The sequence below is a fragment of the Cyprinus carpio genome, chromosome A5, assembly GCF_018340385.1.
Source record: "Cyprinus carpio isolate SPL01 chromosome A5, ASM1834038v1, whole genome shotgun sequence".
Taxonomy (NCBI): domain Eukaryota; kingdom Metazoa; phylum Chordata; class Actinopteri; order Cypriniformes; family Cyprinidae; genus Cyprinus; species Cyprinus carpio.
Genome location: NC_056576.1, coordinates 5,315,995 through 5,342,557, shown reverse-complemented (window position 1 = coordinate 5,342,557; position 26,563 = coordinate 5,315,995). Strand labels below are relative to the sequence as shown.

At 38.0% G+C, this 26,563-nt stretch overlaps 2 protein-coding genes across 4 annotated transcripts; both read right to left on the bottom strand.

The window, feature by feature from the left end:
* Nucleotides 1-12,224: 12,224 nt before the first annotated feature.
* Nucleotides 12,225-14,121, bottom strand: hexim1 (HEXIM P-TEFb complex subunit 1). Of its 2 annotated transcripts, none has more exons than XM_019084897.2 (2): nucleotides 13,963-14,121; nucleotides 12,225-13,752 (listed from the first exon to the last, which is right to left on the bottom strand). In XM_019084897.2, the coding sequence occupies exon 2, from the start codon at nucleotides 13,734-13,736 to the stop codon at nucleotides 12,762-12,764; it is 975 nt and encodes a 324-aa protein (XP_018940442.1). In that variant the 5' UTR covers nucleotides 13,737-13,752; nucleotides 13,963-14,121; the 3' UTR covers nucleotides 12,225-12,761. The 2 variants fall into 2 exon arrangements, with proteins under 2 accessions (XP_018940442.1, XP_018940443.1); XM_019084898.2 differs by having other exon boundaries at nucleotides 13,958-14,117.
* Nucleotides 14,122-16,054: 1,933 nt separating this feature from the next.
* acbd4 (acyl-CoA binding domain containing 4) lies at nucleotides 16,055-26,065 on the bottom strand. 2 transcript variants are annotated; one of them, XM_042751914.1, is made up of 10 exons: nucleotides 25,918-26,065; nucleotides 25,579-25,699; nucleotides 25,349-25,433; nucleotides 25,072-25,192; nucleotides 24,861-24,989; nucleotides 24,530-24,618; nucleotides 24,200-24,416; nucleotides 17,180-17,388; nucleotides 16,739-16,792; nucleotides 16,055-16,600 (listed from the first exon to the last, which is right to left on the bottom strand). In XM_042751914.1, exons 1-10 carry the CDS (start codon nucleotides 26,003-26,005, stop codon nucleotides 16,475-16,477), a joined length of 1,239 nt encoding a protein of 412 aa, XP_042607848.1. In that variant the 5' UTR covers nucleotides 26,006-26,065; the 3' UTR covers nucleotides 16,055-16,474. The 2 variants fall into 2 exon arrangements, with proteins under 2 accessions (XP_042607848.1, XP_042607856.1); XM_042751922.1 differs by having other exon boundaries at nucleotides 17,213-17,388.
* Between the last annotated feature and the right edge of the window lie 498 nt (nucleotides 26,066-26,563).

Below are 26,563 nucleotides of genomic sequence, written 5' to 3'. Positions count from 1 at the left end.
AACTGTTAGGGCTGTGAGTGCTTAACTTCCCCAGTAATGTACAACAAAGATGAAATATCCTTTGTAAATAAAACTACAGGAAGGTGACTGTCACTTCCTTCCATTGAGAGAACACTAGTGTGACGAGTGGGGCGGGGCCGAGAGCCGTGGGAACGGAGCGAGGCCGGTGGAGTGATTGGGAAATGAGCGACACCTGCTCCACTCACCGGTCTCGAGTCCCACGGAGGAGATCGGGAGGATACAAAAGAGGAGCGACGACAGTGAAGGACGGGAGAGGACCAGGCCTGGGTTTTATTTTGTGGTTGGTTTTTGTTTGTGCGCGGCAGTCGCCCGTGAGGGGCTGTCGCACTGTTTTGTGTTTATTTTGTTATTAAAGTTTAATTTGAATGTTCGCCGGTTCCCGCCTCCTCCTTCCCGTGATAATGGAGTTTTTATAGTATTACACTGGTGCCGAAACCCGGGAGGAAGGAGGGACGCGCTGCCGAAGATCCCTTGCCGCTGGGGTGAATCCGCGGTGCAGGAGTCCCCCGTTCCCTGCTCCTCCCCATTCTTGGCGGATGGCAGCAGGCTCCGGCCACCTGGCGAACGGCGCCGACTCCTCCGCTCCCTTACGGACGGCAGCCGCCCCTCCACATCGCGGGCGGCCGGCAGCGAGTTCGTCCGTCCCCGGCAACTCACTCCAGCCCACCGCCTCGAGCGTCCACGGCGCCAGACTGCCACGCCTTGCTCCATGGCACCGCGGATTCACCCCAGCAGCAAGGGATCTTCGGCAGCGCGTCCCTCCTTCCTCCCGGGTTTCGGCACCAGTGTAATACTATAAAAACTCCATTATCACGGGAAGGAGGAGGCGGGGTCGCTCATTTCCAAATCACTCCACCGGCCTCGCTCCGTTCCCACAGCTCTCGGCCCCGCCCCACTCGTCACAACTAGTTATGTACATCTGTAAACACCCTGATTAAGTCCTTGAATTTGAGGGTATTGGACCTGGAAAGTCCTTGAAAGGTCCTTGAATTTGAAGTTAACCAAGGTGTGGGAACCCTGGGTCAAGATCATGTTAACTGCATCTCCTGCACTCCATCAAGCTACTCCCATAATATTTGTCATCACTCAAATTAATGCACAAATCTACATTATCTGTACAGCATGTGTGTAAGACTCGAATGCAGTTACGAAGTATTCATTTTATGACGAATAAATCTTTCAAGTGAGTAAAACTGGCTGTGTCTATAGTATTAAAGACTACACAACATTATTATATTATCTTTAAATAATTTTTTTTTATTATTATTTTAAATTATTGTCCCTGGATCAGTAGGATACTCTTATAATAAAGTAGCGGTGGTAGCGGACAGATTTTAAGTGTCAGTTCTCCTTAAAAAGCTGCAATCTAATCCTGTTTATATGAAATAAGCCTGCTCCAGAGCAGGTTTAAGTTTACGGACCTGTTGCTAAAACAGCAAGTAGAATAACTGACGAATAAATCCAAGATCATGCCAAATCATCAACGATCAAATCCAACTAAGTGAGTTAGTGACGTACGAAGAACGGGCCCCTGAACACAGAGAAAGCATTTTGTTACACAAAACATTAAAATTCTATAAAAAAATTGTTTTATCAGAGCTTAATCCTTCTGGGTTTGGTCTGATTTCAACCTCTTATTTCAGTTTTCTGACTCATTTTGGCTATATGGTTATAGCCATACCAATTCATTTGTGTGTGTAAGTGAGTGTGTGTTTGAGTGAGTGTGTCTGTTTTGCACTCTTGATGTTTTAGAGTGTAACCCCTTCCTCTCTGTCCACTTTTTTACTGCATTGTAGTTGAATTATTGCTTTTATTTTACATATTTGCTGTTACATCACACCAGTTCATGTGTGTACACGCATGTGTGTGAGTGGATGTGTTGGTTTTGCACTCTTGATGTTTTAGAGTTTCACCGTCATTGCTGTGTACTTTTTTCTGCAATGTGTCAGATTTGTAGATTGTACACACTAAAATTTTCTGAATTTTTGTGTTTTTGTCAATTTCCCATTCATTTCCTATGGTCTTTTTTTTTTTTTTACCGAAGACCACAAGTGTTTTTTATGACCACTTAGTCTGCTTGAATCATGCCCTCAGTTATACCATTCCGTACCATTCCAATGAAGCTGTGATTTTAAAAAATTCTAAACAGAAAATTTTTTGGTCAAAAATGACCGAAGAGCACCAGAAGGTTAAACTAATCCATTATTTATTTCATTTTCAATTATATGTGTTCTAAACCACCATCAAAATGTTTGTATAATCTGTAACAAGACACATTCATTGAAGTTGTGATATAAAACTGTGTGTGTAATGAATTAAGTTATGGACCCTTTTCACAAGACTGTGATGACACGTTTAACGGTCATCAGCATCGTAAATCCTCGAAAGTTTTTCATATTTGTATTACATACATTTTCATATTTTTAACCTCTTAAGACCCTGCAGCCTCATATGAGGACATTATATTTTTGTGAATTTCTCTAAAACTGTAAATGCCACAGTTTTAAGTCTGGATGTCCTGTACAGAGCACATTCAGGGCTTTTCAGAGATACCAAATGACTGGATGCTTCACCATGACCACTCCCTCTCCTTGGTCATCAAAATGTCTGAGATTAGTTTAGTGACACTCTTATGGAAATATGATAATTTTTTAATTGTGTGTCATAAATCAACATCTCAGGAAAATGTTATTCGGTTTCAAATCGAAATATGACTTTCTGTTATGAAACAGGACATTTATTTCATACATGTCCTTATATGAGGACACCGGGACTAAAAGCATGTTTATTACACGTTTTGGGTGACATAACAAATGAATAGGGAAAGAAATTATATTTCAATATTCTATGAAATATTATATATTATTATGAAAATCTTGTCAATTATTACTCCCATTATTACACTTCTTTTTTTCATTACATGTTGCCCCAAAAACACATTATTATGCAAATTAGATTGTTACCTACCGAGGACATAGCATAACTTATGAATGATATGTCTTTTTATTTTTACATTATTTTTAATGCTATAAACACTGTAAAGACATGGAAAAGCTGTTTTTTTTTTTCCTAAAACATTTTTCTCGGGTCTTAACTCTCTAAGCGCCAAAGACAAGACGTCATACTTAATAAAATAGACTGTAGTTCCTAATATGGTGTAATATCTCATTTGTATTCCCTACCACTAGATGGCAGACATGTAGTACTTCGATTCTAGACCAAAATTACATCATGTTCCTATTCAAAGTGTTCAAGAAAACAGCAGAAGAAGAGAGCTATCGTGTCACTGATGCGGAAGCAGTTCAGTTCACAGCATTCGAGTAAATTGTGAGATTTGTGAGAGAAAATCGCCAAATGGCTAATAAAAAGTTGTACCATGAGGATGTGTTGCAAATGTTATTCGTCGATTCTGACTCTGAAGGGGAATATTTGCCTTTTGGAAATGATGATTGGTCGTCTAATAGTCTAATAGTACATCTTTACAGCGCAATGGTGCCCCTGTGCAAGGCGAGAGTGTTCACAAAGCACAAACAAATTATCATTTCGACCCTTTGCCCAATGGGGATGGGGATGGCAGGGGTGAACGTGGTCGTAGTGTTCATAGGAGAGCTGTTGCTGATCGCGCCCGCTCTAAGGGCCGCCGGCAGACAGTACAGGTGCAGTCAGTGTGGACTAGGTGCGCTCTGCACTGTGCCATGCAGTGAGAGGTTGGTACCATACTCTCAAGAACTATAATAAGTTCAAACATCAATTCAATATATAATATCTACTATTTCCTGAATATTATGAAATTCAAGATGGCCGCCCCCTGATGACGTCATAATATGCAAATTAGTATGAGTATATTTACACCCCACAAGAGGCGTGAGAGGAAGCAGAAGAGGGGTAAGTGCGGAGGTATCCGGGCTAGGCTAACCGCTAACCCACACAAGCCAGCTATCCCCACCATAGTACTGGCTAACGTACGCTCTTTGGACAATAAACTGGACTACTAATCCGATTACTACACTCAACTCAGAGGACTGTAAGAGACTGTTTTGTTTTTGTGTTCACGGAAACAGGGCTCAGCAACAGCGTTCCAGACTGCGATATTGAGCTTGATCAGCTGTCATGCTATTGAGCGGACAGAGTCCTCATCGCGGGAGGTAAATCACACGGTGGCGGGCTTTGTGTTTACATCAATGATGCGTGGTGCTGTGATGCTGTTGTGGTCTGCAAACACTGCTCACCCCTGGTGGAGTTTATGATTATTAAGTGCCGGCCATTCTATCTGCCGAGAGAATATTCAGCCATATTGCTCGTTGCTGTTTACATTCCTCCCAGCTCCAACAGCAACAACAGGAGAGAGGCACTGAATGAACTTTACCAGCACATCAGTGAGCAGCAGACAGCCCACCTTGATGCTTTTCTTATCTTGGCTGGGGATTTCAACCACGCAGACATAAAGAGTGTGTTCACAACAAACACATTAACTTTCCAATACGAGGTAAAAACATTTTGGATTTTGTTAACACCACCCAGAAAGGAGCTTACAAGGCCCTCCCCCTCCCCCACCTCGGTGCCTCAGACCACATAACTGTCATGCTAATGCCTGCAAACAGACCGCTCGTTAAAGTCACCAAATCAGTTCACAAACAGATACAAGTGTGGCCGGAAGGGTCGTCAGAGGCTCTTCAAGACTGTTTTGACACCACTGACTGGAATATGTTTAAGCAGGCTGCCACATACAATAACACCACAGACCTCCAAGAGTACTCAGAGACTGTCACTGCCTACATCACCAAATGTATTGATGATGTAACAGTCATAAAGACCATCACTGTCCTGGCCAACCAGAAGGTGTGGATGACAGGGGAACGCTGCCTTCAGAGCTGGAGATGAGGTGGGCCTGAGGACAGCCAGGGCCAAACTATCCCGCGGCATCAGAGAGGCTAAGAGACAGTACTCCAGGAGGATAGCCCATCAATTCAGCGATAGCAGAAACACTCGGGCACACTGTGTGAGGGGATACAGATCATTACGGACTACAAGCCCCCACCGCGGACCTGTGACAGCACCATCTCCCTGCTGAACGAGCTGAATGCCTTCTTCAAAACAACACCACTGCACAGAAGACTGCACCTTCTCCCAGCGACCAGGTGATGACACTGTCCCCGGACAACGTGAGGAGATCCCTCAGCAGGATCAACACACGCAAAGCTCTGGGTCCTGACAACATTCCAGGGCGTGTACTGAGAGACTGTGCAGTGGAACTCACTGATGTCTTCACAGACATTTTCAACATCTTGCTTAGTCAGGCTGTTGTTCCCACATGCTTCAAAGTTACCACTATCATTCCAGTCCCGAAGAAGCCGTCTCCATCCTGCTTCAATGACTACTGTGCAGTTGCACTTACCCCTATTCTCATGTGCTCAATTCTCAAGTGCTTTAAACGGCTAGTCATGCACCATATCAAGTCTGCCCTCCCCCCCTCCCCGGACCCCTTCCAGTTTGCATATCAATCCAACCGCTCAACCGATGATGCCATCGCCACTACCCTCCATCCAGCACTCACACATCTAGAGAAAAAAGACTCATACGTCAGAATGTTGTTCATAGACTTCAGTTCAGCATTCAACTCAATCATCCCTCAACAGCTCATTAACAAACTGGTCCAGTTGGGGCTCAACACTTCGCTGTGCAACTGGCTGTTAGACTTTCTGACTGGAAGACCTCAGGCAGTACGGGTCGGCAGCAACATATCCAGCACCATCACATTGAACACTGGGGCCCCCCAAGGATGTGTGCTGAGCCCCCTCGTCTTCACTCTGCTGACCCACGACTGCACACCGTCACACAACTCTAACCTCTTTATTAAGTTTGTGGATGACATGACTGTGGTGGGCCTCATTGCGTCCTCTGAACGGACAGCTTCATTCATCAGGCTGTCAGGAAGCTGAACTCCCTCCCCCCCTCCAGCTCCCACTAACACAGTGGGACCTGCACCAGACAGTTTGTACAGCATTGGTCTGCTCACTACCTCATTCAGCAGTTAACTGACCTCATTCAACTACCTCTTCTGTCAGTTTAAATAAAAAACTGCTCTCTGATATTTTTGACACTTTCATCAGACCGAATAAGCTCTTTTGCACTACAGTCATTATATCTGCACTGCTTTCTTCACTGGTTTGCACTCTATCTGCCATGTGCCTTATGCTGCTTTACTTATCTTTCTTTTTACATGACCTATTTGTATATTTGTAAAGTTGTACTTTGTGACGAGTGGGGAGGGGCCAAGAGCCGTGGGAACGCCGGTGGAGTGATTGGAGATGAGCAACACCTGCGGCACTCACCGGTCTCAAGTTTATTTTGTACTTAAAGTTTCATTTAAATGTTCGCCGGTTCCTGCCTCCTTCTTCCCGTGACTATGAAGGTTGTTACGTTGTTACATACTTTATATTTTATTATCTGTATTTGATGTTCTACTGTTAGTGTTATCTGTATGTACCAAGGGTCTGAGCAATTTCAATTCTCTGTATGTATGTATTGTACATGTGGAAGAATTGAAAATAAAGCAGACTTGACTTGACTTCTGTGAATACAACAGACATAAAATGTTCTCACAAGGACCTGGAATAAGCCTACCGCATAAGCGCTGGATTATGGAATGATAATGATTTTTAACTTAACTTGACAATAAACATGTAGGCTAACACACAACACTATTTATAAATGTAATTATTTAACACACATACTTATTTACATTTCCCAGAATTTGTACATGACATACCTGTACACACATCTATTGTCTATTTTATATATTATGTATTTTTTCTTTATATATATATATATATATATATATATATATATATATATATATATATAATATATATATATATTATATATACTTATCCTTATCCTTTTTTTATTCTTTTTATTATCTGGTGCCTTGTCACTGTCTTTCTGTTGTGCTTTGGATGCTTCTGTCACCAAAACAAATTCCTCATATGTGTAAACATACCATTAAAAAAAACACAAAAATAAAATCAATATAACATTGTTTTTATTTTAAAAATATATTTATTAATAGTAATAATATAATAATAACCAATATCACATATTTGTTTACAATATTTCTTATTTAAATTCAAGTAAGAGTTATAAGTGTTTATCTTTATATCTTTAAAAGGCCGTGGTGCACAAATTGCTGTTGTTTTGTTAACTGTAAAAAACATTCAGATGGGAAACCATTAATCGTTTTTTCCTTTCACATGTATTTTGTAGACGGTCCCTAGCCCTTTAGGGTCTTAATGAAAAGTCTGTAAAATAATTTGGTTAAAATTTCTCGATGGTAGTGTAAAAAACACATTTTTACCCTGTCAAAAACAGCTCTTTCCAGAGCAAGCCATTTTGTAGCATTTTCCTTTAAATGTTAATGAACTGTGCTGACCCCGCCTCTCTCTTCCAAGCTACTCTCAGAGAGACTGTTTACTTTAGCTGCATTCATCGTGAAACTTGCTAATTAGCACATTATTAGGAAAAGCGATTTGCAAAGATTCATTAAAAACCTTAAACTCACTTTTTCTGTAGGTGAAGCTGGACCACGAATGATTCGTGTGAAGATAGACGCAATTAGGTAGATTGGGGGTGCATTACCTTCAGAAACAAATGTAATCCAATGTGTCTTCAGTGGCTCAGATGTCAGGAGTAAATGACAACTGCTATGTTCATTATTATATTCAACAACAAAACACCTCAATTGCTTAGGACAGTGGTTCCCAACCTTATTCCTGGAGGCCCCCCAGCACTGCACATTTTGCATCTCTTCTTTGTCTGACACACCCATTTCAGGTCTTGGAGTCTCTACTAATGAGCTGATGATCTGAATCAGGTGTGTTTGATTAAGGAGACATGGAAAACCTGCAGTGTTGGGGGGCCTCCAGGAACGTGGTTGGGAACCACTGGCTTAGGAGACATTCTTGTGTACATCTGGTCTGGCGTCAAAACAATGGTGGACTGATGACAGCTCACTCAGGGTAAGACACCAGTCTAGTCTGTGTAACGCCACAAAGACAGGCATTTGAGAAAGGGGTAAAAATTTTAGTAGATTAAAACAAAACCACTGGGTGGATTTTTATCATTATAGGGTGGTTGTGTACACACACTGCAAACACACATTTCAGTTCAAACAACTTGTAAAAGTGCATGTAGCATCCAATGACTCCTTTAAAGGAGGAGGATTAAAACAAATAAACTGCGATGTGTGTTCAATTCTACGTTCTAATGGTTCTCAGATAAGCCATTTTTATACAATTATACTCATCCACTTAGAATTTATTGAAGTTTTTCGCAGCTGAATATCTGGGTAAAATACAATGACAAAAGTCAAACCAACTTTGTATCGGTACCTGCTCCATCTCTTGAAGCTGCGAACACAGCTGGATGAAGGTCTATATCCAAATCAGCACTGAGCTGAACTAAATCATCGACTACACATTCCAAATTAAACAGAAAGTAGTCGCTTGGTGCATGATCTATTTAATTTGCTATTAAATGCAAATCATTAGCAATGGTACTTAAAAAAAAAAAAAAAAAACGCCATATTTAACAGAACTAGCAGTATCCACAGTAGTACAGCCGTAACGATAACGATCCTGTTTAACCAATCCTGCATTGAGAGAGTTTAGGACCGCCTACCCTATTAACATATGGACACAGAAATACAGAAATAAATAAATGTAGAAATGCATAAATAAATGTAACAATAAATAAATGAAGAAAATACAGAAATAAATACAGAAATAAATGTAGTATAACAGAAATAGCACAATTAAAAATGACACTTTTGACAAAATTATTTATTCATTCATTTATGCATATCTGCATATTTATTTATTTATTTATTTAAGCATTTATTTATTTACTTTTTAATTAATTTATTTATTTATGCATTTCTACATTTATTTATTCATTTATTTATGCATTTATTCATTTATTTATTTACACTTAAGTCATTTCTCATTCTCCATTGAATTGCAAGCTCACGAATCCTCTCATTATAACAAACAAAGTGTAGACAGGGTGTAAATAAGAGATTCATTGTGCAGTGTAGGGAGCTTCGTTATAATGGAACTTTGTGAGATCGGGATGAACTAATGTGAGTGACAGCTTTTAATGATTATTAAGGGAGTCTTTTTCACATGTGATATTAAACTAATACAACAGTTCATTAAATTAAATATTAAGTGACTTGCATTGGCTGACTACAACACTATTATTGCCTGATTTTGCTGTTTCATCAACAAAAATAGTTTCAAACACAGTTGAGCCTCTGCGCATCTCCAAGCATTGTTTCTTTCATGAATGTATGTGCATTTTTAAACGAATCTGATTCAATTACCCATTCATAAAGACAGTCAATTGAACGACACAACTGAATGAATGATTCAGTGATAAACTCAGTGATTTGATGCCACCTACTGGCAGTTTTACTTTCATTTTTAAAGTGTCTTTTCTGTTAATTAATTTAATATTTCTATATTCAAAATTTTATATTTAAAACATTAACCTCAACAAGAATTTATGAATTTAATTGCACCCATGCCACCTGTAAACCTCATTAAATGTCTGAAAATACACCTACAAGCCACTTTTGTGTTCTTCACCTCTGTAGTACAATTTTTTTTAAATACTGATTTCATTTGATTGGTAACTTATTCTTATTCTACTTGTTTTCATTCCGTTGTTTTAATTAGAAATTTTAAAAAAATATATATAATATAATTTTACATAAAAGATGACATATTTTTAATAAAGTTAGAAAAATGCTATTACAAAGGTGTAAAAATAAAATTCCCTGTAAATCACTTTGAGCCAAATATCATCTCGTAATGGGAAGGCTAATATTTGATCAGAATTTTTGATCATTGATTAGAAGGTGCTCCTGAAATTTTTGACTGTGCTCCTCAATTTTTATTTTTATTTTTTAAGAAAAGTAAGCTTAGAGCCGTTTAACCACTTTTTATTAATTTAAAAATAGAGAAATTCTTTCAAATTTAAATCTTTTACAAGAATTTCAGCAAAAAAATAGTTTAATGCAAGAATATATATTTTTTATCAATATTTGAGAAATTGTATTTGAATATAACCAGTGTGAACTAAATTCCTTTGAACACGACTGCTCAAAATGGTCTAAATTTATGAAATCTGCACATTCAAAACCTCATTACTCTAACATTTTTAATGTAAATGTTGAGTGAAAGTGAAATGTTAAGTACTGTAAGAGGTCTTTCATGATGCTACATATGCGGAGGTGTGAATTTGATAGGTGCTTGATATGAAATAAATGGTGCTTTAAAAAATCCTCGAAAGTCCTTGAATCTGGTGTTCATGAAAGGGAACCCCGGTATATGTTAATTATATTAATTAGGGGGTGTTTACAAGGCGGAGATCTGACACCAGTCAGCTGCGCACAATCTCAAGATCATTTGTGATTTATAAATTTTGCACACGTTCATTTTCTCTAAATCACGCTTTTTGAGAAATGATCTTAGAACAAATTTAGGACGGTTTATACGCAACTATTTATAAATGAGGCCCGAGTAACATGGCTGAAGACCTTTGGTTTATACCCTACATTTAGTTTGTCTTTCTTCCCCTTCCATCTCTATAGTTATTATAGTTACTCTATAATTTAGTTTCAAAATTCATTAAGTTCTGTTCATGAAGATTGAAGATTATCATGGTGAACAAAAATGCAAAAATCATAAACTTTTGTTGGTCACAGAGCTTGTATTCTGCAATACTATATTAGAAAATATGTGACTACTCGATGCAATTGACCTATCAGAATCAAGTATGAGAGAAAGCTGTATAATGACACACCTATAGTACATATCCATAAATAGGGTTTTAGACTGCCTCCAAATTAGTTCACAAAAAACAAACAAACAAAAAAAAAAAAATCGTGGTCTACAGTTCCCCCCTGCTCACATACACCAATACCTGCCCTTTAACAGTTCTCCATTGCAATAAAATCTGCATTAGTAGCAGCACTGCACACTCACAACAAAAGATAAAATAGCAGTTGTCCTTGAATACCAACTCACTGTGCTGTTTCCTCTACTGCCTCTTCAATACATTTTGCTTCACAATGGCTTTGATACACCTGTGCAGTTCATCTTTTGTGACCAGAAAGCATGTTTGTAAACTTAATACCCCCTTGTGATCTAATCCTGATTTAATGTATACTGAATGGCATGTTTGTTGTTATTCTCCCTTTGCATGTACATTACAGTATATGGGTGATTGTGTGGACCAACTTTTGTAACAAATATAAATCCTTGCCAAGTTAACCTGTCTTCAAATACTAAATATGACAGAATATATAATATTATTTGTTTTGAACTGTTTCTTCATATATATATATATATATATATATATATAGTGCAACAGTCTGTATACTGGTTTACCTTTGTACTTTGTATAAAGAATGTTGTTTCTGTGTGGCGTGCATGTGCAGAAAAACTGCAAGGCCCACACAATATCGAAAGAATTTGGGTTTATCAGTATAAGATGTTAACCTCTGTAGCTTAGAATCTCTCTTTAGCAATGTTACTTTATATATATATATATATACACACACACACAGGATTAAAATGCTTTGAGATAAAATACCTTATCACAACCTCTGACTAAAGACTTTCTGTAAAGTCAAAAAGCCAGTGATATATCTTACAGTTGAGTGAGAAAGTGTACTAGAAAATTCCTATTAACAAAAGGATCCAAGTCCTGAAGGGGTTAGAACCCAAGTCCTGAAGGGGTTAGTTCATATTTGCTTACAAAATATTTTGTCCTTCGGAATCACATGGTCATATTGACTTCCTTTTCAATCTCATTTTTTATATTCCTAAAAACATCTACTTTTCTACATTAAAACAAAATTCTGACAAAATTAAATTAATCATTTAGCAGATATACTTTTCCAGACCTATTCATCACACTTTAATTTTTTTTTTTATTTAATTTTTATTTAGGAATTATTAGATATTTCAAGGTTTTAAATAGATTAGTAATTTTAGGTCTATATGCAAAATTTATGCAATTACACTTGAAAAGTGATAACTAGTTCCTTGAAAAAATTTAAATGACTCCTCATAAAACCAGGTTTTGTATTTTTACCATGTAAGGACTGAAAGAGAATAGAACAGGCAACATAAGATAAATAAATTTTGAAATAAAATCTGAAAATTTAATAGACGATATATTTGGGTAAAACACCGTTTTCCCGTTTACAACATACTGTCTTGTCATGCATTAACACACTGAAGCATGTGCGCCATCAAATATGAATCGGAAACGCTGCATGTTTGCGGTTTCTAAATGAAATACAATTTTAAATGTTCAATAATTATGGTAAATTAACAAAAATGAAATTATCTGAGATGTAATTTGTGATGTTATGGCAAAGACTCGCGCAAACTTAAGAGTAGTTTCTGACCGTTTTTTTAATATTTTACATAACATTGTAGGCTATTCGTTTTGTCAAATTAATTGTACAAATCACTAACGTATATTATTGTGGACTGACCAAATATGTGGGACCGCACTAAAGATTTAATAAAATTTTCTGTCTGAAAAACATTACGTTACGTTACCTTCAGATGGCAAAGGCTTAGAGAGTATTAGCTACCACAGAGATGCTGTTTACAGTAAGACAGAGCAACGATTCGACGTGTACAACAAAAATAAAACATATTGATTCAACACGACTGAGACTGGTTGAGTCCTGGACCTTTACTTTTGGGGGTTTTGAGTAATAACTCGTTATTCTCGGCTCTCAGTCTCTCCACCTCAATCTCTAGTTCCCGCACGCGCTGAGCGCCGGTGCCGTCAGCCGGGGACTCGGGATTTCTCCGGCCGTTGCGAAGCCAGTTGTTCTCCTCCTCTAACCGTGACATACACTTCTCCAGCTCCAGGTATTCCCTAACCAGTTCTTGCTTAGACATATTTTGGAGAGTCTCGACGTGGTACCGCTCATAGGTCTCAGAAAAGTCTCTCTGCAAAAACTCTCCGCCTGCTTGACCGGGTCTGCCCATACCGTCGCTGCCTCTGCCTCCGCCTCCTCCCCCCTCCTCTTCGTCCTCATCTTCGCCCTCAAAATTCTCATCTTCGCTGGCCGTGTCATCGGAGCGGATCGCCGCGGATTTTCTGCCGCCCAGCTCCGTGTTGAGGTCAGGTTCTTCGCGGTCGTGCTCCTCCATCAGAAACTGTGTGGTGTTGTATGGGGCAACGGGCAGACCTTTGGCGAACATTTCTGCGCGCACACGCGACGCACGGGCGGTCTCGCGTTCATCTAGTTCTTTCTTCTCCTCCCAGGTTAATTTGAAGTAAGGCTTCCAGCGGCGCTTCTTCTTGGAGGGTCGCCGCCGGTGTTTCTTCTTGCCCTGACGGCCATCTGAGAGCCCCTCGTTGTTTACTCTCGTGCAACCAGATTCTCTCTTATTATTTGTTTTGTCCGCAGGAAATCCGTCATCACTTGCTGCGTCGCCAGCCTTGGGCTCCGGATCACCCCTATCCCGGCCGCGGCACATAAGATGTGTATCTCCAGACACCAAACCCGGACAGATCTCAAACTGGTTTCTTTGCACTTGTTTCGAGGAGATACTTGTCAGACCATCCCTCTGCCGCCCTCTGCTGTCATCCTCCGGTGCAGCTTCTTCTTTAATAAGCTCCATAACTGTACACTCCCACCTGAAGGAGATACAAGTTTGTGATCAGTGAGATGAGGGACACCCTCCTAAACTGAGGTATTAATATAAATCAGGTTCATAAACGCTGTCATTTAAAACAATTCACCAAAACACTGAGGAAAAAGGGAAATGCTTTTTCTAAAAGTGAACGAAAATTTTTAAAATAAACAGCGTTAACAAACTCGCATAAGTTAAATTTGAGATACCTCACCGTTCAGTTCCAATCTCGTGTTTGAATTATTATGCTAAGACTGCTAATGTGAACTCTTTCCGTTCCCTCTACTATTGACTTGGTTTCTTGACGGGTACGAGGACATTCCCCTCCAGTGCAAACTCCAATTCGCTTCTGATACGGAGAGGAGTGGGGCTTGTGAATTTATTACCTCCCCCACGTAAAGGCGCATGCGGCCAGTCCTCCAGTTTTTTCCTGCTTTGTGGGACTTGAAGTTCCGCTAGGCATTTGCACGCAACAATCTCTGCCATAAAACATCCATTACCCACAATCCAACAATTGTGTTCGGTCCTGAGCGGGCTACGCCCACTCGCAATTTTCACTGGATAAAAAGTTTTTTCTGCGTTCACTGTCCAATCGAAGCATTCTGATTGGTAGCTTTCATTGTCAATCAACAAGAAAGCTGTCCCGGTCGCTCTAGTGGACGCTACCAAGCATGTCCTAAGCGGGTAGAAACATCCGCCCCATTTACGATGCATTAAACGTTCACCTATTTACAAATAAATAACTCTACAAATTATGTTGTTGCGGCATTGTAATTATAAAGCACACGTTGTAGTATACAATATCGCGTCTGGTTATTTTGCATCTCTACCCTAACAATTAAACACACACCCTGAGCTCGTGTTGATTTATCACCCCCGAAGCAAAAAGTAGTTCTTATTTCAAGCAGTATGTTCTCAATTGAAAGTGAATCGTAACGTATGTATCCACGATGATAACAAACCTAGAGGTTATAATGACTTAAGTATTTTCCCTTGTTAAAGTAAAATGTCGCAACATAAAGTAAAAAACGTCCTTGGGTTGTTTCTTGTATTGAGCATCTTACGAAGAAGCTAATGTTTAGTGAGCTGATTGTTCGCTAGCTAGCTAGCAGGATAATGTAGTCTAGATTAACACGAATAAAGTAGCACAAGCAAACTGGTTAAAACTGACAATAACGTTAGCTATATAGCCTAACGTTAAATCATTTTACCTGCATTTCACATATAGACATTTTAATACTCGGAATTCCCTGTAGTCTCCATCAGATATTTTATAACAGATGGATTTAGTGACTAGCTAGCTGGAAAAGCTTTCTTGTATTGGCGATATGATTATTTACGCCTTCACGCTATTATCAGTTGTTTTAGAAGATAGCAATGCATTGTCTCTTCTCATTTATGAATGGAAATGCTTAGGTTTGAAGAATTAAAACCCGTTTCTTGCCTTGCCCAGAAATTAAGTCGTGCTAGGGAAGTTAGCTTGCTCCCTTGCATCTGTTAAACGAACCATTGCGAAACAAAACAAACCATATGGCCTGTTCGATATATATATTTTTCCACATTAAGTTTTTAAAATTCGTATTCTTAAAGACCATTTTGTCGAAAAAGAATAAAAGTACAATTCCTAACATATAAGTTCTAAGAAATGGTCATATAACTGGTGGCATTTGCAAAACAGACTTTGGAGGGCCAGAAAGAACTGGTGATATCACGATTATGCTGTTGTGGACAACAATCACAGAAAGAATCGAAGAGTCCCGATACTTGTTTTAATTCCACAGTTGTCGATTGGGCTGTACATGATTTTTATCTAGATGAATGCACCTAAAATGAAAGGATAGCAGTTCCTGAAGAGATGGATTTAGTTTAATTTAGTCCCCTATATATTACTAAACGACTCTAGTACCCATTTAAACTCATTCTGAGTTGCAGCTGCACAAAGTAAACAACCCAGCAAACATTCGTTCTGTCTGTGAACAAATGTTTTAAAATTGCATGTTTAATAGAAGTAACAAGTATATGACCCATCATATATATATATATATATATATATATATATATATATATATATATATATATACACACACACACACACACACACACACACACACATAATGCAACTGTTTTTTTTGTGTGTGTGTATTTTCTCATTATCGAACATTATAGTCAGAATATGCTGTTGCTGGTTGCCACGTGAAGGCCCCTGTAGTTAATTAAGGCTTTTTTTTTTTCATTTAATTTTTTTTTTTTTTTTTATTGCATACATTTTTTTTGTTAGTTATACAAAGTGCTTGGCATCCTGCAAGTAAGATCAGCAGGACTGTAATCCTTTATTTGTAGTGCAGATGCCATTTACAAGGTCAGCCAAATCAAGGTTTCAACCATCAGCACAGATATTCTAATAAACATGACTTATTTTCAAAATATGATGGTATGTATATTATACATTATTGACAAAGTCTCTGCACACAGCTACATTTAACCAGAATTACGTGGAATGCATCATGAACATTAAATTAAATAATTAACTCCAGGATGTCTCTGAGAACTGCATTCATCTTGTTCATACAAGATTAAATAATCAGATTTATAAGATATGAGATTAGAACATTTACTCTCTTCACATCATGCTAACAAAGTGCTACACTTAAAGCACAAAACGCTAGGTCACAATTAATTAGTTATCACTGTGACGTTTACTTTCATTTGAACTCAGTACAGTAAATTCATAAGCACATATTAATCTTTCTCTTCCTCCATCTCAGCAGAAACATCAGTGCCTGAGTCACAAAAGGCCACACTAACAACAGCAGCAATGTACGTCTAGAGATGTCAAATGGCCACCATTTCTCCTGTAAAACAGAAATTAAAATATTACAGAATTCTCTTTTCCACACATATTTGATCAAAATACACACCATATGATTGAGAAGCGGTGACAAGCAGGAACTGAGTCTTGAAATTCATACTAAGTCTGTCACACGTTTTACCTCAGTCTCTGCAGCTGTCAGTTGTAAATGGGATCTCCGCTGTGAACTTTGAGCTTAAAACAAATATACAGATAAAATAAAATAAAGACACGTGAATTTTTATTTACTTATCAAAATCACTAGAGGTGGAAATAATAAAAAAATAAAAGATTAATGAAGAAATTATTTTGCACAACAAATTTAAAATAAAGTATAATGACATTTAAAGTTGCATAACATTTGACATGCCACAATAACACATATGGTTAATCTTTCTGGCAATCAAAATATTTATACTTGTGCTATTCCTTCGATTCCTAAAACATTTCAATTTTTTTTTATTTTATATTTAAATTAATATTTGCTTACTGAAACCATGCAGAGTTCTGTCTATTTTCTTTGTACTGCTCAGTACACAAATAACATCACTTCTTTGGCTTTTATTTTATTCAGCTTTCTTACATGTACATTTGCAGTTGCAAGACATTCAACCACCTCTAGTCGTTCCATGACGCTCTGCATGTCCTCTCTGAGTTGCCTTAAGGCTAGAATAATCTGCTGCTGCACCCGGCTATTCTGTAGCCTGTCAGGACCACCCTCAGAATTGTCTCTGCCCCCTGGTCCTGAACCGGCACCTGAGGCAAGCCGCCCTGCCCACCTAGCCATATAACCTGGAACAAAAACATATGCATACATAGTTTTTTGGTTTCAGTGTTGGGGATAACATCCACACTTTCGAGATCACCCTGGTCTGTTTGCACTAATAATGTGATGATAAATATATTTTGATTGAATTCTTCTTTAGACCCAAAAGCAATTTTATTTCTTGAGTATATACCAAATCAGCATATTAGAATGATTTCTGAAGGATCAAGTGACACTTAAGACTGCCTTAATGGCTGCTAAAAATTCAGCTTTAGGAATAAATTACATTTTAAAATATATTAGAACATAAACCGTTATTTTAAAGTGTAATATTACAATATTATAGTTTTTAAATTGTACTTTATTCAAATGAATACAGTCTTGCTGTACATAAAAAAACTTGGTCATATGTCTATGTTAGTCATAAGGTTATCTACAAGCTATTGTTTTCTAAAACACTGACAAATTTTGCATTTGGAAGATATATATTCTGCCAATATGGATCAACAATTTTGATGACATCATTTTGCACGTTAGCTTCTCATTAAATTTTCATGTTCAATCAAATGCTCTTGAGGGTCTGAAGCAATCCACCCCTTACACTATAATAGACACTAAAGCTGCTGAAATTGGTAAATTCTTCACACATTCGTTATGTATGACGAATGGCACATAGTTCACTATATAAGGGGTAAGGAGTGATTCAGACAGTTTAAACAAGCTTTCCATTAGAGAGTGAATGAAGTCTGGCTTCGCGTGTCACCTGAATCTTCAAAGCATGCACACAGTGCGCTCCGCTCGAGAGACACAAAATCGCAGAGCATATAATATGTGGACCACAAAATGTATTCAACCCATTTGAATTCTACACAGTAGGCTGTATTTTAAAGCACAATAAAGGAGATAAAACATCAAACATTAGACATCCTCTGCATTATAAACAGCAAATGTGAGGAAGAGATTATAATGCTATTTCGGATATCCCGAAACTTTGCAGCGTGTACGTGGCCGTTGGTCCTCTTGGCAGCATGAAAAACAAGGCTTTTGTTCAAATTCTGAATGAGTTATATATAGCAGGGGTATTCAACGTTTTTCAGGGCAGGGAACCCCTAGGCGATAGAGACATGGAGCAGGGATCCCCTGATACAAAACTGTTAAAGCAGAGAGTGCATATACCCTTTAATATTAATAGAAACTGACCATATTATGATTAAGAATAAAATTATATTATGTTACATGTATATTATTTTAAGACAGTAGATCACATTATTGTTGTTGCACGTGCATCACTGCCTATATATTACTTGTTATAATGCATCATAACAAACAACATATTGAGATAAAAAATACAATTCATTAGTTGTCTGCAGTTGTTCTAAATTATTTTAATGGATTTGCAGAGTCAAACATTTTAATTTTACTAGTCAGATGGACATTTACTGTTACCTGAACTTTAGCTACACGTTTATTAAAAATTCACATTAAAATTATTCACATAATTTTACTGTGAGATGGACAATTAAAGGGATAGTTCACCCAAAAAAAAAAATTATGTTACTAATTACTCATCCTTATGTTGTTCCAAACCTGTAAGACCTATTAAGAACAAATTAAGATATTTTTGGTGAAATCCAAGAGCTTCTGACCCTGCATAGACAGCAATGCAACTGAAACGTTCCCAGGCCCAGAAACGTTAGGACATCATTAAAAATGCCCATGTTACATAAGTGGTTCAACATGAGGTTTAGTAATTAATGACAGAATTAGTATTTTTTGGTGAATTATCCCTTTAAGAATCAAATCACTGAGTGAGGCTTTTCTAATAAAGTGCAGATGTAATGTAAGCAAGGGCTCCGCCATGAAGAGAATAGCAATGTGCAGTGTTGTAAATGTACAGACATTTACAATTATTTGCAAGGCATTACTTTTACAAAAAATCTTTCAATATTTTAAATATATATTGATATGAATATTTTTCTAGTAATCTATTAGTGTGCATTTACAATTCAAATATCTATTTTGACATGCCATATTTTTGTCCCATGCTAGTATCACAATGTCAACTGCAGATTCAGAATGAAACATACATTTATATGTAGATTTCACTTTCAAAACTTTGTGTGTTATCGGCCGTTGATTCTCTTAGCACAGGGGTAGGCAAGTTCAGTCCTGGAGAGCCGCAGTCCTGCAGAATTCAGCTCCAACCCTAAAAATAAAAACCTCACCTGCCTGTAGCCTTAGTAATCCTGAAGACATTGATGAGCTTGTCCAGGTGTGTTTGATTAGGGTTGAAGCTGAACGCTGCAGGACTGCGGCTCTCTAGGACCGAACTTGCCTACCCCTGTCTTAGCAGCATGAAAAACAATGGTGTGTCCAAAATTGTGTACTGAGTAGGTACTACATTTGAATTTGAATTTACTTCACAACCATTAAAAAAGTATGTTCTACTGTATATAGTATGAATATGGGTAGTATGAATGAAATTCAGACGTACTACATCCATTATGTTGTTACTGCCACAGGGCCTACCAGCGACAGTTGCGTCGCTTCTCTGCCATTCATAAATCCTCTCCCATGGCCTCATGGGATAGTAAAGTGTCCACCGAATGTGCATTTCAGAATCCGGGCATGAGAAATAGGTCATCCGGGTACATTTTGCTTACTGTTTTTCAAATACTATGAATTCTGACATGCTACTCGCCTCACATACTGGTTTTCACCTACTAGAGAAGTTCGAGATTTCGGATGCAGTGCAATACTTTTAATTCAACAGATTATAGCTATATAGCCTCAAAAGTGCGAAACACCGCTCATTTTACAATCACCAAAAAGCTGTCACTTATTTCATTTCGCAATCTCACAATGTTCCATTAAAATCATTAAAGTTATCTACACAGCATAATGAATCTCTTACTTACATTGGGTCATTGTTTGTTAATGAGAGAGGATTCAGGAGAGTGAGCATAATTCAACACTGAATAAAAACCCTGGCATTTTGAGCACTGAGTGGACTCTAACTTAAACACCTCTGATTGACCATTGCGTTCAAGAGATCAACAAACATGTCTTTGATTGGCTACATTTCTCACCACTGCAAAAACAAGCTGTAAACGGGAACATTTCATGTTCTCCAGAGCTCAAACTCCAAAACACAATGGCGCGTTTGATAAATCTGTTTCGCCAATAATATTATAACACTGTAGTATCAACTGAGGGTGCTCTTGTTTTCGTTTCAGGGTGCTTATATTCAGGAGTGGACTTGTGTTAATTTGGGGGCCCTTAGTAAATTTCTGGTATGGGTCCCCAACACAATAACTATGTGCTCTTTTACACCTAACTTTTATTTTGCTCGCTCTCCCTCATAGTTTATAGTTTATTTACCTCTTCACATCTTAAGTAAATGATTAGTCAACCTGATGCTGTTGTAAAGCTATATTAGAATAACTTATTTTAATAAGACATTATTAAAAAAAAAAATGCACTTGTCCATTTAATGAATTGTAACCTTCTTCAATCTTTTTACAAAAAGGATTCAAATGTCATAAAATTAGTTCATGCAACTCGTTCAGCCTAGAAAGTGTGCAAAGATCATTCCCTCTATAATCACTAAAAGCTGTCACTCACTTCAGTTCATTGCGGTCTGACAACGTTCCATTAATTAATGAAGCTGTCTGCACTGCACAATGAATCTCTTATTTACATTGTGTCTACATGTTGTTATAATAAGAGGATTTGTGAGCTTGCAGAGCTCAGCACTTGACAAATTCGTGGTGTTTTGAGAGGTGAGTGAACATTTGATGCTCTCCGGAACACAAATACACACTGGAGTGCTTGCAAAATATGTTTTGCCAATATCAAAATTGGCCCCCTGATTCCCCGGGCCCTGAGCGGCCACTTACCTAGCTTATTGGATAAGTCTGCCTATGCTTATATTTATAATTGATTTTGTAATGGGGTTTTTTTACCCATGTTTTTATTTTATTTATTTTTTTTACAAAAAATTACTTGATTAAACATTAATTTGTGGGGGAGTCGTGGCCTAATGGTTAGAGAGTCGGACTCCCAATCGAAGGGTTGTGAGTTCGAGTCCCGGGCCGGCAGGAATTGTGGGTGGGGGGAGTGCATGTACAGTTCTCTCTCCACCTTCAATACCACGACTTAGGTGCCCTTGAGCAAGGCATCGAACCCCCAACTGCTCCCCGGGCGCCGCAGCATAAAATGGCTGCCCACTGCTCCGGGTGTGTGTTCACAGTGTGTGTGTGTGTGTGCACTTCGGATGGGATAAACACATACAACTAATTCCTAAGCCTAATGGCCAAACACTCCTAAATTTCAAAACACTCAATAATTTGCAGACCCCCTACAGTACCAATGTTGCTCCCTGGTTGAAGACCCTTGATATCTAGCCTATAAAGCATGCAAAGGGTGCTCCCTTTTATAATCACTAAAAGCTGTCACTTACTTCAGTTCATCGCAATCTTACAAAGTTCCATTATAATCAATGAGGCTCTCTGCAATGCAGACTGAATCTTTTCTTTACATTGTGTCTACACTTTCTTTGCTACAATGAGAGGTAAGTGTACTGTGCACAGAACTCATCAATAAACAAACTTCGGCATTTCGAGTGATAAGTGGATTCTAGCTTAAACACCTCTGATTGGCCATTAAGTTCAGGAAATCAACAGATATGTCTGTGAGTGGCTACACTGCTCAACACTGCAAAAACCCGGTGTAAATAGAAACTTTTGATACTCTCCAGAGTATACGCACAAATATGCACTGGAGCGTTTGCTAAATATGTTTTGCCAATATCAGATTCCCTGAGTCCCTGGAGTCCTAAGCAGCTGCTTACCTCACTTATTGGCAGTGTTGGGAAGGTTTCTATCAAAAGGTAATAGGTTACAGATTGCAAGTTACCCTATTTCAAATGTAATAAGTAGTGTAACTATTTTAATTACTTTAATAAATTAATATAACTGATTACATTTTATTACTTTTCTGAAGTTCTAACGAATGTTTTCAACTGTTAATCATTTTGAAACATTTAAACCAGGCAGGCTTAACCTATTACACATGCACCTGAATAATTATGTATGTAAATATGTATGTTACAATTATGAAAACTTTTTTATAATAAATTGCTTACAATACAATACTGGGCAATGATGTAATCTGCAGAATTTACACTTCAATTATGAGACTACAGTGTTTCCCATACATTGAGTGCGGGTGATTTTATATCACTGTATTTCTGAAGGAAACTGACTGTCTTCAGAAAAATGGATGTCATTTTCATTTAATCTTGCATGTAATGTGTAAAAAAATGAGCTTTTTAGAGCAGGGCGCTGCTTTGTGTACAGCGGTTACCGGGGAAACCTCGATCTCTCCCACTCCACAGCACCTCCTGCTGGCAGAGAATGAGTTTGCATATATATGCTGCCTGGGAAACACTGGACTATGGTATAAATAATTTAAACTGTATAACAGTTTCACTACTATTCATGTTATAATGTTAGAATTAAATAACAATAAAAATAATACATATGCAACACCATGGTGTGATTTGTTATAATGCCTATCAATAACCTAACCCTAACGCTGGGGAAAAAACCTGCATAAAGAAATTTGAGCAGAAATTTGTATGCATTGTGAGCAGATCTTAAACGTATGCCACAATACACACTTTTTCATTCGTTTTCACTTTAATCGCGACAGTCTTAAAGATTTAGTTTAACTGAGCAGGGAAATTTTTGTTTACCTTATATATGGCTTGAAAGCACAGACTCTTCCATGAAAAAAAAAAATACAGACTTACCAGGAGTATTACTCAAGTATTTAGTTCTCATTTTAACCATAATTTGTCATTTTCAAGCCTCCATCAGAGGGCTAGCATTAATAAAGATCACACTACAGCCACGTGGCAGGCTCGAGTAGTTCGCAACTATTCAGCAAGAAAGCAAATTATTATGAAACCAATGCAACTGCATTTTCAAGCACTTTATCCAAAATCCAAGCATTTTTCAAACCTTGGATTTTAAGCACCCGTATGAACCCTGGAAATAAGTTTGGTTTGGTTTTAGCAAAACCTGCCTTAAATTGGCCCTTGTTCAGAAAGCAGTCTGGATTTAAATGATTTGAGCAGACATTAAACAAATGTAGGTGTATTCAGTGGCTCTTTACAATCAAAAACAAAACTAATCCACTGCGTCCTCAGTGACTCCGATGTCGGGAGAAATTTAAGACTCTTATGTTCACTTTTACATCCAACTACAAAACACCTGCATTGCTTACAAGGCAATGTTGGCTATACTTGCTTGAGCGCAAAGAAAATGGCAGACAATGTACAACTGGCTGAGGGCGGAAATATGCTAATATGGGACAGTCCGTCAGCGGCAGTGAATATTTAGATGTAACCCCCTTAGTAAATATTAACATTTTTATAAGTAACTGTAATTTAATTACACATTTTATCTCAGTAACTCTAACAGATTACAGTCACATTCATTTTGTAAATAAATTATGTAATTCCGTTACATATAACTAGTTAATCCCCAACACTGCTTATTGGTTAAGTCTGCCCCTGGCAGTGGCTTCACTTCTTATAACATCATGGGCAACACAGTTCTCTATATTAGATAAATGGTTTCAAGGCATTTCATTGGGACTTACTGACCCCAAACTCTCAAACGGTTATGTAAATGTAGGGATCCATGCAATTGGATATTTATAACAATTTTATAAAATTTACCAAAATATTGTTACATGGTGGCACTTGTAAGTGACACAAGAAGTCAAAAGGGTGTTGTGGTTTATAATATGCAATTAAATTAAACTTACCTGAGGGATTCCTCCAGCCCTGCTGCATCCCCTCACTCCCTGTGGTTCTCCTCCTAATGGGAGGACCATGCCTATCTTCTGCCCCCTCACCACCATGTCCAGCACCGATCTGAATCACCTGAGAGAGAGGGCTGTAATGACGCACTTGGATTCCAGAGGTCTCAATGAGTGAATGCCCATTCTGGGAACTGGCATTACCATCTGGCATTGCAGCAAGCTGTATGTGCACAAAAAAAAAATAAATAAAATAAAATAACAAATAAAGAGTGTACAAATTGTGAGACATAGATTGTTACAAACATTTTTATTAGATTTAGTCAAATTTTAGACCTTATCAGTGTCCAGCTGTTCCAACGAGTCACAGAAGATTTCACTCTCTGAGTCACTGGCCAGCCTCTGAACCTCAGACACATGTGCCTCTATACACATATATGGCGATGAAAGAGAAGAAATATAGTGCACACAATCTTGGCATCATTTATAACTTATACAGTTGTCAAATGTTTAAACAGGAAGTGTGGTGGGACATGTCTGGATAGTGATCATAACTGGTGCAGGTTCCAATATAATAATAATAATAATAATAATAAAAACAAGTGTAAAGTTTTGGTGGGCTGCAAAATATTCTGGATCCCTCATTTATAGATAATTATTACACTACCTGAACTATCAGATTGAAGTTCACTTTCAGGAACCATCCCTGTGTCCTCCTGTTGAAGAGCTGGTTCTCGAGTTGCCCTCTCCACTTCATGATCAGCCCAACCATAAGTTGGTTCTCTGGCATTTACATCTTTAAAATGCACACCAAAATCATAGTTTTATCACATAGAACTCATTGTATTTTACCTAAATAAATATGCTCAAATGCTCACCTGATCTGAGAGATAAAAGTGGCTCTGGAGGTCTGGGCATATCATGAATGACATGATAGAGAGGTTCAAAATAATGGAAAAAAGATGCAGTCTTCTCATTGATTTGCATGGTGTCTATAACCTGTAATTAATACATTACAGCAAATTTATTTATATGAAAAAAAATAATTTGCTTGGCCACTCTGACAAAAAATTGGATTTAGAGAACATTTAGCTACACTTACTTTACCCTAAAGTTGTTTTATGAATATCTTCGTTATTATTGAAGCTCTCCTACCTCTTGTGCAACTTTCTTCATTTCATCCACATAAGCAGCCATGGCACTCTCCCGACTCATGTCTCCAAGCTGATTCCAAGCATCCCTGACACAAGACCAGAAAAAAACATGCCATGAAGTTAAACAAGTCCTTTAAATGTTCTGAGGGCTCTGAAGACCATCACATGTACTTTAGTTAGGCACATTTTAGCACTTGAATATGATGTTTATAACTGCTTAAAAAGCTTTACCATTTGTAACGGCCTACAGGGTCCCAGAATCCTGGGCGTGACGCTGTACATTGGCCACAGACTGCCTGTTTGTATAGACCATAAAACCTCAGCATAACTTCATAAGAGGGTCTGTAGGAACCTGTGTAAGTACAATTTAAAATTTACCCCTGGAGTAATGAGCTGCTGCAAATTATGCAAATCAGTGCGAAGAGGTAGACTTATATAATTTACAGAGATGCTTGCAATAACAAGCTATGTACATTTTATATCTGCTACAAAAGAATGCTGTTATTGTACATAACAGTGATTGTGTCATTCACCAAACATTTTATTTTTGCAAAAGACGAGCAAAGCTACCATTTTTGGGTAGGCTTTGAATGACGTCGACAGCCGCCTGAAAGCGCCTTTGACAGTCCTCGATCTCTGTCATTGTAAGAGATGGCATATCAGATGGTGTCTATTTTTTCCCACACTCCTGCAGCCGAATGTTCATTAACTGGACAACCTGTGAATTATATTCACAGGTGACAAATGTGTCATTCTGTCATTCAGAAATCAAGTCTCGGAAGAAATTGTTCTCTCAGATTACTTGTACGATTACACTTATTTAATCATTATAATTTTTATCCGTCTTCCAGGAAACATAGATTTTATGTGCTCTTTGATTTGAGGTCATTAGCCAATGGGTCAAGCAGAGTAAACGAGTTTCAACTCACCTGCCTTGTAAACGTTACTCCTGCTGCCATTACACCCGAACCTAGCATATAACTGTAATAAGACAATATAACGACCGATCACATTTCATCAAAGCGGTGCACCTTGTACAATCAGTGTGAGTTTGAGAACTTCATTATGCTGTCTTCGTAAAAAAAAAAAAAAGGGATCTTTCACCTCTTGGAACTTCGACCAAGGGATCACGTCCTGGTTCAGTCACGTGGTGGAGTATTACGACGGTGATTGGCCGCTGAACTTCTTCTTCTTCTTTTTATTGGCGGTTGAAAAA

Excerpts from the sequence above, each read along its gene's own strand:
- hexim1 (XM_019084897.2), bottom strand. The coding sequence starts at position 13,736 with ATGGAGCTTATTAAAGAAGAAGCTGCACCGGAGGATGACAGCAGAGGG.
- acbd4 (XM_042751914.1), bottom strand. The coding sequence starts at position 26,005 with ATGCCATCTCTTACAATGACAGAGATCGAGGACTGTCAAAGGCGCTTT. Across the intron at positions 25,700-25,917 it reads TCAAAGCCTACCCAAAAATG|GTTCCTACAGACCCTCTTAT; the intron begins GTAGCTTTGCTC and ends GTACTTACACAG. Across the intron at positions 16,601-16,738 it reads TGACAGCTGCAGAGACTGAG|GAGAAATGGTGGCCATTTGA; the intron begins GTAAAACGTGTG and ends TCTGTTTTACAG.